Below are 18517 nucleotides of genomic sequence, written 5' to 3' on the forward strand. Positions count from 1 at the left end.
AAGGGATTTCTTGTATGCATTCTCATAAAATGGTCATTAGTAGCAGACTGAGGAGGAATTTGGAATGTCTGCTCTGTCACTCTGGCTGTGTGATCTTGCAAAAATCACATAATATTTTCAGTCATAGTTTTTACCAGTATAAAATGGAAATACAGGCATACCTCATTTTATTACCTTCACATATACTGTGTTCTCCACAAATTGAAGGTTTGTGGCAACCCTGCATCGAGCAAGTCTGTTGGCACCATTTTTCCAACAGCATTTGCTCACTTTGTGTCACTATGTCACATTTTGGTAATTCTTACAGTATGTTAAACTTTTTCATTATTATTATATTTGTCATGGTGATCATGGTGATCAGTGATCTTTGATGTTACTATTGCAAAAAGATTATGACTCACTGAAGGCTCAGATGATGCTTAACATTTTCTCACAATAAAGTATTTTTTAATTAAGTATGTACATTCTTATATATAATGCTATTGCACATATAATAGACTACTGTATAATGTTAACGTAACTTTTATATGCACTGAGGAACCAACAAAATTCGTGTGACTCGCTGTATTGTGATATTTGCTTTATTGCAGTGGTCTGGAACCAAATCTGCAATATCTCCGAGGTATGCCTGTAATAATTTTAATAATCCCTACCTCATTGTCATGAGGATTATGTGCATTAATATATAAAGTGTTTTAGTTTGTGAAGCTTTCATGGCACATTTCTAGTCACTGAAAATACAAAGGTGTGGTCTCTGCCCTAAGAAACTTGCAGCATAGTAGGGAGGCAGGCTCAGGAATGAGCCTTTTCCTGTAAGATGGTGGTATCTTTTCCTGTAAGATGGTGGTAAGGGGTGGTATACATTGTGTCCTGTGGATCCACAGTACAGGCACCTGGTCACCTGGTTGGTGAGTGGAAAAGGTCTGATTTCTAGAGCTGACACTTGGGTTGGGTGTCATAGAATGAGTTGGAATTGGCATTGGTGTTCTACGAATGTTATTATTCTCAGTATTAATACCTTTGTTTCTTTGCCTTTTTTTGTTGTTATTTAATCCACCTGTTTCTTTTCCTTTTAGGAGAGCTGATTTACCAAGTTCAATCACCTGATGAAGGGGCTCTAGTGACTGCTGCAAAAAATTTGGGGTTCATTTTTAAGTCTCGGACCCCAGAGACAATAACAATAGAAGAATTGGGAACACTAGTTACTTATCAATTGCTTGCCTTTTTGGATTTCAACAATTTCAGAAAAAGGATGTCTGTCATAGGTACGGTTGGTGGCTGGGAGTATTTTTTATCTCTTGATAGTACTATGGTTATATGGAAACTTCTCAGGGATGATTTTACTCTTGGTTATGTGTTGAGAGTTGTGATATTTACTAACCTTTGAACTTCTGTTATCCTCAACTTAGCCTCAACTCAGTAGTGGTGAGTATAACTAACATGTAACAAATGCTTATTGTGTGTCCAGTACTGGTCTAAATGCTATACATGAATGAACTGATTTAGTCATCACAACAGCCCTACAAAGTAGGTACTATTATTTTTATGCCCATTTTAAAGATAACAGAACTGAAACAGAGAGGTTGAGTAACTTTCCCAAGGTCACATAGCTTGAGATAGAATAGCTAGGATTTAAACCTAGGAGGTCTGACTATGAAGGAAGGTCATTCACTACACAGCACTGGCTCAGGATGAGTTCCTGAATTACTTGGCACATGCCAGTGATTGTTGATATTGTTGTTTTGTGAAAATCATCATCAGTCTTCTCATTATTATCCATTTACTCTGTTCACTTGCATTGCTGGAGATGATCACCCATTATTGAATTTAGCACCACAATGAATCCATGCTTTCCTAAGTCAGTGCTAACCCTCAGTGCTGCATCAATGTCCCTCTCATTCTTATTTTGCTTCTTCCATCCTTATAACAGGTGTTCTAAATCTTTGCCCTTTCCTCAAGTCCTCAACCTTGCCATGAATCTTCTTTACTCTTGGAAGCTAAATTCATCTGCTATTTCTCTAAAAAACGAGGCCCTCAGAGATGCACACTATCACCTTACCCTTTTCCCCATCTTCCTCCTTCATCCCCAAGCTATAACTTTACTCAGTCTTTTTCCTGATTCAGAGAAAAATTCCTCTTGCTCTTTTTCAATGCTAAAGATTCTACCTGTTCCCATCCCTTTTCCTTCCCTGCTTGCTTCTTATTCTTCGTCACTGGCTCCTTCCTTCAGCCTGCAACTCTGTCATCATCCTGTTTCCTTAAAGATATTGTTCATGTTCTGACCTCCACTGATTTTGGCACCCCATTTTTCTTCTTTCCATCACAACTTAATTTTTCAAGGTCAGTTTTTGATCCTTACCTTGATTTCTCTTTTCAGCCTATTAAGGTCAGTCCTCTGCTTCCACTGTTCAAAAAGAAATGCCTTCTCAGAAGTTTGCAATCACCTCATAACTGCCCAAAGCAATAGCCCTCCCTCTCTTTCTTTCTTTCTTTCTTTCTCTCTCTTTCTTTTTCTTTCTTTCTTTCCTTTTTCTTTCTCTCTCCCTTTCTTTTCTTTTCTTTCTTTTCTTCCTTCCTTCCTTTCTTTCTTTCGTTCTTTCTTATTTCTTTCTGTCTTTATGTCCCTGCCTCCCTCTCTCTCTTTCTCTCCCTTCCTTTTGCTTTCTTTCTTTCTTTCTCTCTCTCTCTCTCTTCCATCTCTCTTTCTTCCTTCCTTCCTCTTTCTTCCTTTCTTTCTTTCTTTCTTTCTTTCTTTCTTTCTTTCTTTCTTTCTTTCTTTCTTTCTTTCTTTCTTTCTTTCTTTCTTTCTTTCTTTCTTTCTTTCTTTCTTTCTTTCTTTCTTTCTTTCTTTCTTCTTTTCTCTCTCTCCCCCTTCCTTCCTTTTTTCTATCTAACATCTATCTTCTACTATCATCGCTCATCTTTTTTTTTTTTTTTTTTTTGCAGTATGCGGGCCTCTCACTGCTGTGGCCTCTCCTGTTGCGGAGCACAGGCTCCGGACACGCAGGCTCAGTGGCCATGGCTCATGGGCCCAGCCGCTCCGCAGCGTGTGGGATCTTCCCGGACTGGGGCATGAACCTGTGTCCCCTGCATTGGCAGGCAGACTCTCAACCACTGCGCCACCAGGGAAGCCCTATCTTTTTAAACTTGGTGATATTCGGGACTGTTGACCTACTTCTCTTGACACTCCTCTTTTGGCCTCTGGGAGCTCGCTGGCTCCTGGTTCTCCTCTTCTCCTGTGTTTTTGTTCTCAAGCTCCTTTTCAAGCTGACTATTCTTTGTTCTACTCTTCAGTGTTGGTGTCCTTTTCTCTTCTCACTTCCTGTGCTCTCCTTGGATAATCTTGACCACTCACATGGTGGTAGCTATTGCCTATATTCTGTGTCCTTCCCATATTGTTCTTCAGTTTCAATCTCTCTCTGAGGTCCCCACACACTCTTTCAGCCTTCTCCTGGATTCTGCCACTGGGTTGTACTACAGTTACCTCAAATTTTGTATGTCTAATATAGAACTTTCTTTCTCACAACTATTGCTCTTTATGTAGTTCTTATTAAAATTGTTAACTACCTTTTGCCATATGCCCGTGTGAGTGCACTGAACACTTTACAATGAATTATTTTATTAAATTCTTGCGATAGTGTATTACCCCCAATCAGGAGATGAGGCAATTAAGGCTCAAAGATTTGAAGTATCCTGCCCGAGGTTGTCACACAACTTGTTACAAGTCCAGTAAGATGCAGAGGAAATACCTGAACCCAGGTTTTAAATATTTGAACATCTTTCTCCAACATCTAGCCTCTTAATCCCTATTGTAGCTCACTTGCTTTTGATACTTCCTTCTCCTTTGTGCCCCTAGGCTAGTGATTCTGAAACTTCACCTCCCATCAGAACCACCAGGAGGGCTTGTTAAAATGAAAATTGCTGGGCCTAGGCCCTAGAGTTTCTGATTCAGTAGGCCTGGGGTGAGGCCTAAAAGTTTGCATGTCTAACAGGCTCCCAGGTATTGCTGATGCAGATGCTGCTGGGCAGAGAACCAGTCTGGGGACCATTGCCCTGGACTAGGAGATCCTCAAATACTACTCATTATTTTCCCCTGAGATACTCTGCTACTCTCTTCATTCAGGCTTCAGCATCCCTTGCCTTGTCTATAGGATCCTCAATCTACGGCCATACCACCCTGAACGCGCCCGATCTCGTCTGATCTCGGAAGCTAAGCAGGGTCGGGCCTGGTTAGTACTTGGATAGGATCCTCAGTAGTCATCCTGTTTCTAAGTCTCTCCTTCTCAAGGCAACAGAGTAATCTTTCTAAAAATAGCCTCAAAAACCCGTTTTTGTCATAAAAGCCTACTGTCCTTTTCACTTAATTCCCAGTGCCACTGCTTTAGTTAAGCCTCTCATCACTGCTTGCTTACATTATGGCAATATCTTTAAACCTGTTTCCCCTTAAAAGAATCCTCTATGCTGACACCAGGGTATTCTTTTTAAAACATTGGCCTGATTTTGCCATCACCTGATTAAAAAATCTTGCTGGCTTCCTAGAACTTAAAGGATGTCCTTAGCATGACATTCAAGATTGTTTGCAATCTGACCTCAAGCTGCTTTTCTTCCACTTCCCGAAACTATGTGCTCCAGCCTCACTAGACCTCACCATTCCTGGCATGCATTGTGCACTTTCACACCGTTTGCACGTACACCTAGACCTCTCCTTTTCTCCTCTCCTCTTCTTGGAAAACTCATACTTATGTAACTTATGAATATCCTGATCATCATATTAGATCAATTTTTACTCTGAAAAACGTGTGTATATGTAATAGCAGGGCTTTTGGTCTCTAACTACTAGAAACTAGCTCTGGGAGATTGCTCTCAGCAGGAACCAAACATCATCTGAGGATGTTTATTTTTAGTGTTTTTTGACAACAGGCTGTAGGCAGTCATTATCAGCGTTACTGATGAGCACACATGCTGCTCTGGGTGTTGGCTTAATGTTGTATCAGCAGGAACTATCTTCTATTTACAGCTTCAGGGGAAGTGTTATTGATGTTGGGTTGGCCCAGAACTGGTTTCTCTTTGCTCTGAGGGTGTTGACGAAACCTAAGATTGCTACACAGGGAAACTTTCAGCTTTTCCCCAGTGTTGGTCACCATTACAGGCTATGGGGAAATCACAGCCTAACCACAAATATCGGATGTTTGCCTTAATGGATCCCATATGAAGAAAGGTAATGTTCCACCACAGAATGCATGGAGGCTTCGGGCTTTATTTCATTTCTGTTTGTTTTTTAATCAGGAGGAATTTGAAAGACAGACTTCACGAGGATAGACAAGTCTCTGTTTGATAACAAGGTGAAAAACAATGTTAGCCTCATGATTGTCACAGGGCTTGGTTGGGCAACATCCCAACCTGAAGGCTCAGACATTTGTTGCTGCTGCAGCTCTTTCTCCTCCTCCCCCTCTTAGGTCTTTTCCTCCTTCTTCAAAGTTTCCTTTTTTTGACAGTCATTCATTGAATCATTGAATCACATTGAATGTGTAGTTTAAGTACCAGTGGTACTTTCATTCTGGGGCAACAACCCTGATTTAATCCAGAGGTATCTAAATAAAAATAGGTTTCTATAAAGAATTTTGTCAGAAGGTATATAATATAGTCTATTGATAAGCATGTAAATCTCAGTATGTAGTTTTGGAAGGATTAATACTACTAATTATGTAAATAAAAATACAGAGATAAAATTCAAAGATAGTTATTAATAGGGGCAAGTGGCAGATAATTATTAAAGAATAGATTACAGTAACTCCTTGTAAAGCCCTTACAAGATCTTTAGATAAAGGTTTCTTAACTCTAAACCTTTTAAGGATTATCAAAATACAAATCACACTGACATGTGACAGGCATTTCTCTATGTGGATGTATGAACAGCCACCCAACTAAGATATAACAAAGTGGAATTATTCATCACCCTTCAGAGTGTTGCTATTATATATACCCTTACAGCATAAACCTGGAACCATTTCTGACTTTTTTCTTTCCTTTGTATCACAAAGGCATATCTGCTGCTTTCAACGAATTTTGCATAATTATAATTCAACTCAATCAAGCAAATATTTATTAAGTACCTACCGTGTTCCAGGAACCTGAAGCTAAAGGAGAATGTGAAATTGAAAAATGTATTTTGCGGTTGCATCCAGGAGAAAATGGTGAAGCAGGATAGGAAATAGGCTAAAAAGGGGCCTGATGATCCCTGTTTATGACATGTTTAAGAGTCCAAACTTGATCTAAGGGCAGAAGAAAGCTATTGCAGGATTCTAAGCAGTAGTGTGAAGATGACTCTGGCTGTATTGCAGAAGAGTTTGGAGGGAACGAGTAAAACCATTTAGGTTAATGTGATAATCTAGGCAAGAGAGAAGGTGTCAGAGAGAAGTTCTTGGCTTCGATTGGATGTATGGGGGGGGGGGAGGAGCTTTGAGTGATGGCCAGATACCTGATTTGGGAGACTAAGTGAATGCTGAAGCTGATTATTATTTTTTTTAAGACTTTTTTTTTTAATGTGGACTATTTTTAAAGTCTTTATTGAAATTGTTTCAATGTTACTTCTGTTTTATGTTTTAGTTTTTTTACGGACATGAGGCATGTGGGATCTTAGCTCCCTGACCAGGGATCAAACTCACACCCCCTGTATTGGAAGGTGGAGTCTTAACCACTGGACCACCAGGGAAGTCCTGAAGCTGGTTATTAGGACTGGAGACATAGGAGGAGTAACTAGTCATTGGTGATAGATAACGTGTCCAGTTTGAGTTTGATGTGCTTGGGCACATCTAAGAGAAGATGTCCAGTTGGTAGTTGGATGTACAGGCAGGGAGCACTGGAAATGGATTTAGGCGGGAGATACACATTTGAGAGCAATCATCCTGTCGACGAAAACTGAAGCCATAAAAAGAATGTGACTGCCCAATGAGAGTGTGATGGATGGGAGGAAAAGTCAGTCCTGGGTAAATCTCTGAAGAACACCAGTATTTAAAAGACAGGCAATGGAAGCAGATTCTATAACTAAAAATGTATGATCTTTGTCCAGGCTCTGCCCACATGTTATCTTGAACATTTAAAACTGCTATGTTATTTTTAATTTATTTTTAAAAGCTAACTTCTGAAATGACTGAGATTTTATGAGCCTAGAGATTTCCTAGCAGAAGTGACTATAAGCCTTGAATGAAAAGGGATATAAAACTTGCTGAGCTGCCAAAGGAAATGTTTAGTGAGTAAAATTAAACAGGATTCCATGAAATTGGGTTTACATAAACTCAGAATTTAAAGGGGCTAATGCTGGGTTAAGAGAAGGCAGCAGATATGGAAAATCTTTATTAAATCAGAAAATTGTAGATCTAGAAAGACCTTAGAAGTTAGGTTGTTTAAACATCTCCTTTTCACAAGTAGAAACTGAGACAAAGAGATGGTGAGGGATTTGCACAAATCAAGATTGGTCTGTGATTTCCCTAGACCAGTGGTTCTCAATGAGTGGTCTGGGGAACCCTAGGAAAACTTGATAGTTTTTCAGAGGCTGCACAAGGACAAAAATATTTTCATAATAATACTAATATTATTCGTCTTTCAATTTTTTTCTCATGAATATATTGTGGAGCTTTACAAAAGCCACATGACATGTGATAATACAACAGATTGAATGCAAAAGCAGATATGAGAATCTAACTGTCTTCTATTAAGCTAGACATTAAAGAGATCTGTAAGGGACTTACCTGGTGGTCCGGTGGTTAAGACTCCACACTTCTAAAGCAGGGGATGTGGGTTCAATCCCTGGTCTGGGAACTAAGATCCCACATGCCATGTGGCATGGCCAAAAAAAAATAAAATAAAGATATCTGTAACCATATGAAACAATGCCCCTCCCCAAACTAAGTGTTTTTGTTTTGGAAAATATAGTTATTTTTCATAGAATTGTTATTTATGTAAATATATAATGGGTTTATTGTTATTATAATAATTACTCTTTTGGTAATATAATTAATGTCTTAAGACTATTGATACAATAAAATTTTTCAGTTTGAATTTCTAATGAGGTAAATATTGATAGATAGAACCTATATGGAGTCCTCATGAAGTTTTAAGAGTGTAAAGGGGTCTGAGACCGAAAAGTTTGAGAACCAATATCCTACCTTGGACTATAAGAAATAAACAGTCATAGAGAAGTCATACTGGCAAATGTGGGATGTATACACTTTGCCTTTATAGCTCTGGTAATGGGAGGGAGAAAATATGGGGGAAATTATTAAATTGGATTGTTGTATAAGAAAAGAAAGAGACAGACTTTTCTAGGATTAAATGTTCTGGAAATTATAAAAGTTGACCACGGGTCTTAGAAGAGAAGACAAGCCCTAGACAAATCCCAATAAAAAACATTTTCCAGGGTGCATTACATCTATTCAAGCTAGGAGGAAATTGGATTAGATTAAGTGTTGACTAAGGGTCATTAAAGATTAGAGGAAGTGAGAAAATCATAATTCAAAGAGTCATGTACCACAATATTCATTGCAACTCTATTTGCAATAGCCAGGACATGGAAGCAACCTAAGTGTCCATCGACAAATGAATGGATAAAGAAGATGTGGCACATATATACAATGGAATATTACTCAGCCATAAAAAAACCCAAAATTTAGTTATTTGTAGTGAGGTAGATGGACTTAGAGTCTGTTATATAGAGTGAAGTAAGTCAGAAAGAGAAAAACAAATACCATATGCTAACACATATATATGGAATCTAAAAATAAAAAAATGGTTCTGAAGAACCTAGGGGCAGGACAGGAATAAAGACACAGACGTAGAGAATGAACTATGGACTTGAGGACACTGGGAGTGGGAAGGGTAAGCTGGGAAGAAGTGAGAGAGTGGCATGGACATATATACACTACCAAATGTAAAATAGATAACTAGTAGGAAGCAGCCGCATAGCACAGGGAGATCAGCTCGGTGCCTTGTGACCACCTAGAGGGGTGGGATAGGGAGCGTGGGAGGGAGACGCGAGAGGGGAGGGGATATGGGGATATATGTATATGTATAGCTGATTCACTTTGTTATAAAGCAGAAACTAACACACCATTGTAAAGCAATTATACTCCAGTAAAGATGTTAAAAAAACAAAAGATTAGAGGAAGCAACCTAAGTGTCCCTCAACAAATGAATGGATAAAGAAGATGTGGTATATATCTTGTGGTATATACAATGGAATACTGCTCAGCCATAAAAAAGAATTAAATTTTGCCATTTGCAACCACATGGATGCACTTAGAAGGTACTATGCTAAGTGAAATAAGTCAGACAGAGAAAAACAAATACTATATGATATCACTCATATGTGGAATCTTAAAAATACAACAAACTAGTGAATATAACAAAAAAGAAGCAGACTCACAGACATAGAGAATAAACTAGTGGTTACCAGTGGGGAGAGGAAAGGGGGGAGGGGAAATTTAAGGGTAGGGATTAAGAGACACAAACTATTATGTATAAAATAAGCTACAAGCATATATTGTACAGCACAGGGAATATAGCCAATATTGTATAATAACTATAAATGGAGTATATCCTTTAAAAATTGTGAATCACTGTTTTGTACACCTGTAACACATAATGTTGTATGTCAACTATACTTCAATTAAAGAAAAGATTAGAGAGAAAAGTAATTTATTGTAGTATGGTATTTATATTCTTTTAAATCAAGCTCTAAACTTTGTATCCTCTTAAACTAATAGTAGTCAATATTTATGTTCATCTGTTTTGAGGCATTCTATTTTTAGAGAAAAGGTATAATTGAGTGGAAAGCATGTAATAATCTTTGACTCAGTGAAGCTTGTGAGGGTCAGTGTTCAGACCATGAAGTTGTGACACAGGCAGTTGTCCTAGATTGTATCAGCCCTTCAGAAATAGTAGGGGAGAAATACATTACTATGTCATTCATTCATTCAATAAATAATTAGGTGTCTGGTGTCTGCCAAGCTGTAAGACCAAGCCTGCAAAGGTAGGCTTAAGGAAAGATTGGCTTAAAGAAAGATTTGTCTGACAGCAGTATGTGCAACAGCCAGGGGTGGGCACAAGGATTGGAGATGAGGGATTGGAGCCTAGTCAAGGCTGTCATTCCCAAACCTGGGGGGCAGGTTAAAAACACAGCCCTACTAATACAGACTTCCTGTGGGAGGAAGACAGAAACTTTAATTTTGAAGGCCCCCTGTGAAGTGTGCTTGTAGCCAGGATTGTGACCCAAGAATGAAAGGGCTTTTCCAAGGAGTAAAGGGGGTGAAGAAATATGTCAGCAAGGACTGTGAACTAATGCATAAACCATGGCTTTGAATGGCTAGAGTTCCATATGGAGATCATTTGGCATGACACTGATAGCTGATTCCTACAGTCAGTCTTGAATTTCACATTAGGAGACAGGCAAAAAAAAGCTCTCAGTTCTGCTCAATAAAAAAGGCTTAATTTAAATGTATCAGCCCTTCAGAAATAGGAGTCAAGGAAAATAACAAGGCTGTACACATCAGAATGAAAACACTTTTTCCTGTAGATAGAATATTTCTAAGTTAATAAAACAGGAGTAAAGCCAAGTGACTTGGGTAATGACCTTTTAACCAAAGGCACTGAATACTTTACTAGTGGCTAAAGCATGCCCATTTCCAACTTGCCTGGCTAGAGCCCAGGGACAGTCAAGTTTTGATGGATTTCACCGAATATAATCTACTTTCCCAACTTTTCTTTCAGTTCGAAACCCAGAAGGACAGATAAAGCTTTATTCCAAAGGAGCAGACACTATTCTGTTTGAAAGACTTCATCCATCCAACGAAGACCTCCTGACCTTGACGTCAGACCATCTCAGTGTAAGTGCCTCTGTCATAAGGTTAGCACGGTGGCCCTTTGGCTGCTTCCTATGGTTAGGTCTTATTTTTAAAATATCAGTTAAATGATCTGACTTCTGAAATAGAAAGCATGTGAAGAACGGTTCCACAGGAAACTGTGCCAGTGAATGTTTAGAAGCTGGCACGTGGACTTACCCCCTACCCTGCTGAGAGTCTGGTCGGTCTCACCGCAGGTGGATTAACACACAGCAGCTGAGAAGTAGCCACTGAGTGTGGGCTCCTGAACTCCGGCCAGAAGACTCAAGACCCCAAGGGTAACCTGCTCTAACTTCCCTACAGCTGGGGACTGTTTCACTGGGTGACTGGACTGGTTTAGGGAAGAGGAACAGGAGGGTCGCTTTCCCTTGGGTTCTGATGTGTCTGGTACTAATGGAATCTCTTATGGTTACCTCCAGGGAATAGTTCAGGGTCGTGTTTATATGGTGAGGGGGAAATAATCTCTGTAGCCAACTTTCTCCTCTAAGAGTTCTTTTATTCAGGTCATAAATCATGATGAGTCACTAGTGTTCCCTAGGTTGAAGTTACCAAATGCATATATCCTAAGACTATGCATAGTTTCTTTCCAAAAGCTTTGTAAAGGGAGCAGGGATGGTCTTTGGCACACCTTTTTTTTTTTTTTTGCAAAAGAGTAAGGGTCTATGAATTAATATGAACATTATTTGATTTAAATCTGAGATTCAAGGCTCTCTCTATCTGTTTGAGGTTCTGTTTAACCCAATATGAAATGTAAGGGCAATTGCTCAAAACTCTTATTTCCTCCTTGGTTTCTCTCCTTTAAAAAACTATTGAGGAGTGGGATGGGGAGGGTGGGAGGGAGATGCAAGAGGGAGGGGATGTGGGGATATATGCATACGTATAGCTGATTCACTTTGTTATACAGCAGAAACTAACACAACTTTGTAAAGCAATTATACTCCAATAAAGATGTTAAAAAAAGATTAAAAATTTTTTTAAACTTCCAAAAAAAGAAAGAAAACAACTATTGAGGATTCATTTTCTTTGCCAAGCCGTATATTTAATATAAAACATTCCCTGAATCTTTAAACAAACAAACAAACAAATAAAAAAACTCTGGCTGACTTTAAGTTTAAAGAATGATGGTCTGGTAATATTGGTTACAAACATAGCTATTGTTTTTGTCTTTCCAATAGAGCATTCTTGATTTTCTTTTAATCTTTTCCAGAAGGCTAGCATGGTCTTTTAATTTTTTTTTTTTTTATGGAAACAACATTGGAATCATAAGTATTTGATTTTGCCATTGCTCAAACACCAAGGCCCTGGATTTTCATGCTAAAGTATGGGAAGCCAAATTTGATCTTTTTATATTTCTATGCAAAAGATTTATTTTCCAGGTAGTATCAATTTGACTTGCTTTCGCTTCATTCACTTTATTCATTTTGACTTCTAAATTCTGCGGTTTTAAATTTATATTTAATTATTGATTTTTGAATTGTTTAATGATAGGAAACGACCTTGTTCAAGTGTTCATTTAGAATTCAACTTGTGTTTCGTGCACTAATTAAATAACTTAAATCATCTGTCCCCTTTTGTAGTGTCATCTTAGAGTTGATTCACTGCTGTGCAGAACAAAGAGAAAGGCACTGTAATGCCAAGTGGGGTTGCAAGGGAGATGCAAGAGGGAGGAGATATGGGGATATATGTATACATATAGCTGATTCACTTTGTTATACAGCAGAAACTAACACACCATTGTAAAGCAATTATACTCCAATAAAGATGTTAAAAAAAAAAAAGTTAAAGTCAAAGAAGTGTTTGTGCAAATTAAGAGGACAAAAGATCCTTATAAAAGGCAGTAACTAGATTTTCAGATCAGTAGGGGACCCAGTGGTGGTCTTGGAGGAGGGCTTGTACAATGTGATTGCAATATCCAAAGTGCTACCAACTGCCTACGAGATAAATTTGGATAATTTTTCTCATGGTCTCTCTGGGCTAAACCACATCACCGCAGTATGCACTGACTTTTCTTTCCATTTACCTAATTAGGGTGTGTCATGGTTTAATATATGCTTGATTGCAAACCTGTGTCTGTCTCATAAGCCAGAACACAACAGAGAAGACATGCTCTGTGGCAGTGCCCAAAGGAGCAGAAATGGTTATGAAAACGCTTTCAGTGTGGAAGCCCATAAAATGACCACCAGAGGCCTAGGCAAAGTGGGAGATTTTTAGCATTTCCCCAAGCATTCAACATATGTTTCTAGCTATTGCAGCTGTGTGAAACACTTAGCAACTACCAGCCTCCTATTTTTATTTATTTATTTTCATGTTAGAAGCATAAAGCACTAGAGGTATAATTTAAGATTGTTGGCTTCCTGAGACACTAAATGAAGAGTATCATCCTCTGATAAATTTGACCTATTATTAAATACTAACTCCATAGAAAATAGTTTCTAGAAAAATAATGATTTTTTAAAAAACTAACTGGACTTGACTGTCTCTTTAAACTTTCAAACAGTTTTATTATTAAAATTAGGCCTTAATATAGCAAAAAAAGATTTACAGAAGTTCTAGGTTGAAAAGTAAAAGTCAGCCTCCATTTCTAGTACTACTTCCCAGAAGCGAGCATTTATATTAAACTTTTCTGCCTTTCTCTCTCACTTTTCCCCTAGAGTTATTATTATAACTTTAATTTATATCCTTAAATTTCTATCACCTGACATCTATTTATTCATCTATTATTGAATAAATGTATTTTATTATGGAAAATTTCAAACATAAACTCAAGTAGGACAGAGTTAATTTTAGATGTGGCTGTATTATTAGGAGGAAGGTGACAAGATTTTGGTGAGATGTCATGCTGCAGCCCCTTGAGAGAGCCTCCTACCTTTGATTTGAGAGCTATGGCTCCTCTGAGGGTTCTTTCTTCTCCCCTAAAAGCCAAGGGCCATAGGCCTTGAAACAGGCTGGGTCCCTCACATTACCAGCAGTGCTTCCTTCAGGCAGGGGATAGGTTAGAAACGAATATGTTGCTTCAAATTGTTATCTCAAGTCATGGGCACCATTGATCACCTCTCAACTAGGACCCTTCAGAGGGCATTTCAGCAGTCTTAAGGGGGAATGCTAGGTCCCTTGAATGTTTCAACCAAAAAAGACACAAAATAAAAATATCATCTCCCCTTTCCAAGGGGATTAGAAAGTTGGAGGTCAGGATGAGTAAGTAGTGCTCTTGAGATAAAATAAATTTGAGTGCAAAACTTCTTACCTATTATTGTCATTGTTGTTTTATTGCTGTGATTATTGCTTTGGGATGGTTCCTAAGTCTCCGTCTGCCCTGGCAGGAATTTGCAGGAGAAGGCCTTCGAACCTTGGCCATCGCATACAGAGATCTGGATGACAAGTACTTCAAAGAGTGGCACAAGATGCTTGAAGATGCAAACGCTGCCGTAGATGAGAGGGATGAACGGATAGCAGGGCTGTATGAAGAAATCGAAAGGGATTTGATGGTATGAGTTTAGAAGCATGATGGTTTGTGTTTACAGAAGGGATAATATGTGTTTAGAGATCTAGCATGGGAATAATCCATTGGCTAAATCATCTTGCACACAGCAGATGTTACTCTTTCAAACAATGAATCATGCTTTATATGTTGACTTTGAGCTTGCCACATGTGGCCAGAGGATTATTTCTATTAACAGTAGCTTGTGCAATTGGAAGTCCCCCAAGAGTAGAAGGTAGTAGACTCCCTATTCTTTGTCAGCCTCTGGTATGTCATGTTTTGTTTGATGTTATGTGTGGTGTTTTTTTTTTCCTCCATGCTTTATAACCCACCTTTTTAGAGCAGGGAAACTTGCCATGAAGAGTGGGGCTGTAGCTGTAAACCATCCTAGACCCATGAGATTCTGATGATATCTGTACTGTCCAGAGTGTGATATATTCTAGAAACCACTCTTCCCTGAGGCCCTAGTGGCCAGAATGCTTAGCTATTGTGAGGCATTAGGGAGCACACCTTGCTCATCTTTGGATGAAATGTTGCACAAGAACCTTCACTTTTTAGTTTATGGCATCTGATGGTTTGTTAATTTAAGAGAATGGCTCTAGTTTTTTTGTGATCCTGACTCTGAGATGAGGGCTCTACTTTGTACCCTTCCATGTTAATATAACTGGGGGATTCTTAAGTCCTTAGAAGTCCATATTATCATATTATCCTAATATGTTATCTGAGCATATCAGATCCCTCAGGTAAATTCTAACTCCCAGGATCTCTGCACTAATCGGAATGCCCATCAGTTGCCTTGATTAGGGAACCTCCTTCTAGGGTCCTTCCCAGCCCACCTCTGTACATAATAGGATGCTTGTTATATCAGTGCATCATACGCTCCATCTTCAATTCATGTCCCTTGACCTCTAAACTCTGTGATTGAAAGCTGTGGATGTTATGGGTATTTTTTCATGCATTAACGTGAGGTATTCTTTTTTAATGAAGCTACTAGGTGCAACTGCTGTAGAAGATAAGTTACAAGAGGGTGTTATTGAAACGGTTACAAGCTTATCACTAGCCAATATTAAGATCTGGGTCCTAACAGGAGACAAACAAGGTAATTTGAAAATAGATGATGATGTTTTGACAAGGGGGCAATAATTTCTGTGGTAAAATTTTAATTAACCAGAAAGCTTAATTAAGGAGACATTTGCCCGGTCCTCTGCATAGGAAAGAGTTGAAATACAAAAAGGAAAGCTCATATATTGCAAGAATTTACTATCAAACTAACAAAATATCTTCTATAGTATACCCTGTGGCCAGTTGAGTTTCAGCTCAATTGCCTCTTAAAAATAATAGTTATACCCGTAGGCAACAATGGTATTAAAAATGTTGAACTATTGGTTTGTATGTGCACTGCTCCTGGTTAGGAGAGGGAGTGGCACAGCTCTGAAGCAGGACATTGGAGACCTCAGCATTACTTCTTTAGTTTCTTCATGGTAGGAAGGTTTGGGAATCTTAGAGGAGGGGTAGGCTTTGGAGAGTCTCAAGGAAGCAGCTGTTTATCAGCTGGTATGGAAATATTTTGGTATTTTAACAACTACCACAGCTGTACCAGTGCAACCTGGCTGATTCCAGGACTGCCCATGCAGTTGTACAAGGAGAGCTGACCCACTTTCAGGCATGACAATATGCCAAGTCATCAGAGAAAGAGTCATTATGTTCAGAATACTGTGTTTCCTAAGAAAGAAAAGGGGATCAATACCTTTTGGATCTATTGCTAGCAGTGGTTAAAACAAAAATGATTTTCTGCTGGGCTATCAGTGGACCAGAAATATTCAGTTAAGTGGCACACATGTTTTTAAGATTCTATCTAACTTTTTTAGAACATTGGAGTATTTGCAGATATGATAAATCAGTTCTCTATACGTTTACACAAATCACTGATTACAAAAGATAAACCATAGAGAGTCGAGCTCTGTGTTGTGTTATTAGACTTCCTAGAGTTTGATGTTGATCAGTGGGTACAGCTGTTCAATTAGTTATGAATATCCACAAGTTTACTGTTTAGCTTTCATTTCTGTGGTTTCTACAAAGGACATTGTGAGGTTTTATCAGTTGTCTTCCTTGACTTAGGACAAACCTAATGATTCTATAGAATTCGCTGAAGTCTAACGACTCAGTAAAATTAGAATCAGATGATTATATTGCAGATGAAAGGGGGTACTTAACTATCCTAGGCTCCATTTCTACAAAATTAGAGGAAGGTCTAGTCAATATCATGTAATACTCTAGTTATCTAGTAGCAGCAGTCCTGGTTTTTTTTGAGGTGATAGCCAAATTCCAAATTTCTATTCACTTAATGGAAATATGGCAATGTTGCATGTGGAAGAACTAAAAAATTTTGTAAGATCATTTTTGCTGTTCAGCTGAACTTTTTGTGAGTTTTTTTTCAATTTGTCTATTATATCAGATTGAATAATAGCTAAGTTTAGTATTTCAGCTCTCTAAAGGCAGTATTTGAGACTTCTGGTAAAAATTTTTAAATGTATACATTTTACTAATCACAAGATCTTGGGACATTTTCATGAGTACTCATTTTGGGAATCAAAACGTTTTTTTAAAACTAGATGAGAATGCTGAGGATTCACAGATGTTGCTATTTCTCCATGGATTTAACAAATCTTTGAATTTCTCCCTGGGCTTCTTGTATTTCGTCACCGATCATGCTCTCTTTGAAGTTAAGGAGGCCTGTAGGCTATAAGGAAATAGAGCAAGGGCCTCAAAACTTTTATGAAAAGGTACTTATGTTATTAAGTAATGTTCTAACTGAAGTCGACTTTATTATGTATCAGAAACTGCCATCAATATTGGCTATGCCTGCAACATGCTGACTGATGACATGCATGACGTGTTCATCATAGCAGGGAACACAGCTGTGGAGGTCAGAGAAGAACTCAGGTAAGTGCTAGAGGAAGGAGGAAAGGAACAGAGGGAGGGGGAGGGGAAAGGAAAATCTGATAGTTGAGAAAGAGGAAAATCCCCTTTGAAGAAGAACATTTTAAAAGTCTGCCTAATTGTTTCCCCAGAACTTCAAAAAGTGCTGTCTTATAACAATTTTTGCTTGCTGGCGCTGGTAGGAGCTTCTCTAAACTCAGCCCACTCTGGGTCTGGCCAAATGGCTTAGAGGCCAACTGCTTTGCCGCTTTTGCTACAGTCTCGAGGGGCTAACACAGCCACCTCAGCACAGCAGTGGGGCACGATGGGCTTCCTTCACGTTCCTCCATCGTTTAACTTTTGTTCCTGAACTTTGAAAAGAAAGGAAGCCTTAACTGTCAGCACCCCACTTGATACTTATAGATGAAATCTCCCAACCGTTTTACATTGCCTTACTCACTGTAGAAAATGGCTGTATCATGCTGGTTAGAAGCTATGACTGGAGACTGCATATGAGTTGGGAAATCTCATGATTACTGACATAATTTTATTATTATTATTTCTATAAGTTTAACAAGAGAGTCCATAGGGTCTATTGGGAAAATATTAACAATTTATTTAATAATTAATAGTAATTAAAATTTTTACCTCAAGAAAATCTTTTTCTTTAAATGACTTTTTGTTTTGGGGGGAATTTAACTCTTGCTGAAGGAGGATAGATGTAAACAGATCAAGATTCTAACGAGCCTATTGCTAAATGCTTTGAGATAGTGCCTGGGACCCTATGGTAAGCAGTAGACATGTATTCTCTTGTTTCATTCTCAAAGCAACCCAGTGGAAGGTGTTATCATTATCCTTGATTTACAGATTAGGAAGTTGAGACACACATAGGGTAAGTAATGTGCCCAAAGTTTCACAGCTAGTCAGTGGTTCAGCTGGGGTTGAATCTAGGCAGCGTGGCCCCAGAGCCTGTGCACCCACTCACTTGTCACGTGTCTCTCTAAACACACCTTGGGTGTATTCTTACTCTCCTTAAATAGCTAATATAAAAAGTGCAGTCGTTGAGGCACATGGCTGCTTCACTTGAGGTCAGACACCAGGTTAGCAACTAGAGCAGAATGGATTTCAGGGAGAGAGAGCAGGTGTAAGAGGAAGAGTACAGGCTCTGTGTTAACTGGAGCCAAGTTGGAATCTTGTCTTCATGCTCCTGGCTGGCTAAGTGACT

General features: G+C 38.7%; 1 protein-coding gene across 2 annotated transcripts in view; it reads left to right on the plus strand.

The window, feature by feature from the left end:
* ATP8B4 (ATPase phospholipid transporting 8B4 (putative)) overlaps positions 1–18517 on the plus strand; it is a 258066-nt gene that overhangs the window by 179205 nt on the left and 60344 nt on the right. For both annotated transcript variants that reach the window (XM_060294275.1, XM_060294274.2), the window contains exons 16-20: positions 1077–1265; positions 10765–10880; positions 14216–14380; positions 15361–15472; positions 17211–17316. In XM_060294275.1, the coding sequence (XP_060150258.1) occupies positions 1077–1265; positions 10765–10880; positions 14216–14380; positions 15361–15472; positions 17211–17316 (688 nt within the window). The remainder of the gene's footprint in view (positions 1–1076; positions 1266–10764; positions 10881–14215; positions 14381–15360; positions 15473–17210; positions 17317–18517) is intronic.

Source organism: Globicephala melas, chromosome 2 (genome assembly GCF_963455315.2).
Source record: "Globicephala melas chromosome 2, mGloMel1.2, whole genome shotgun sequence".
In the NCBI taxonomy this organism is placed as follows: domain Eukaryota; kingdom Metazoa; phylum Chordata; class Mammalia; order Artiodactyla; family Delphinidae; genus Globicephala; species Globicephala melas.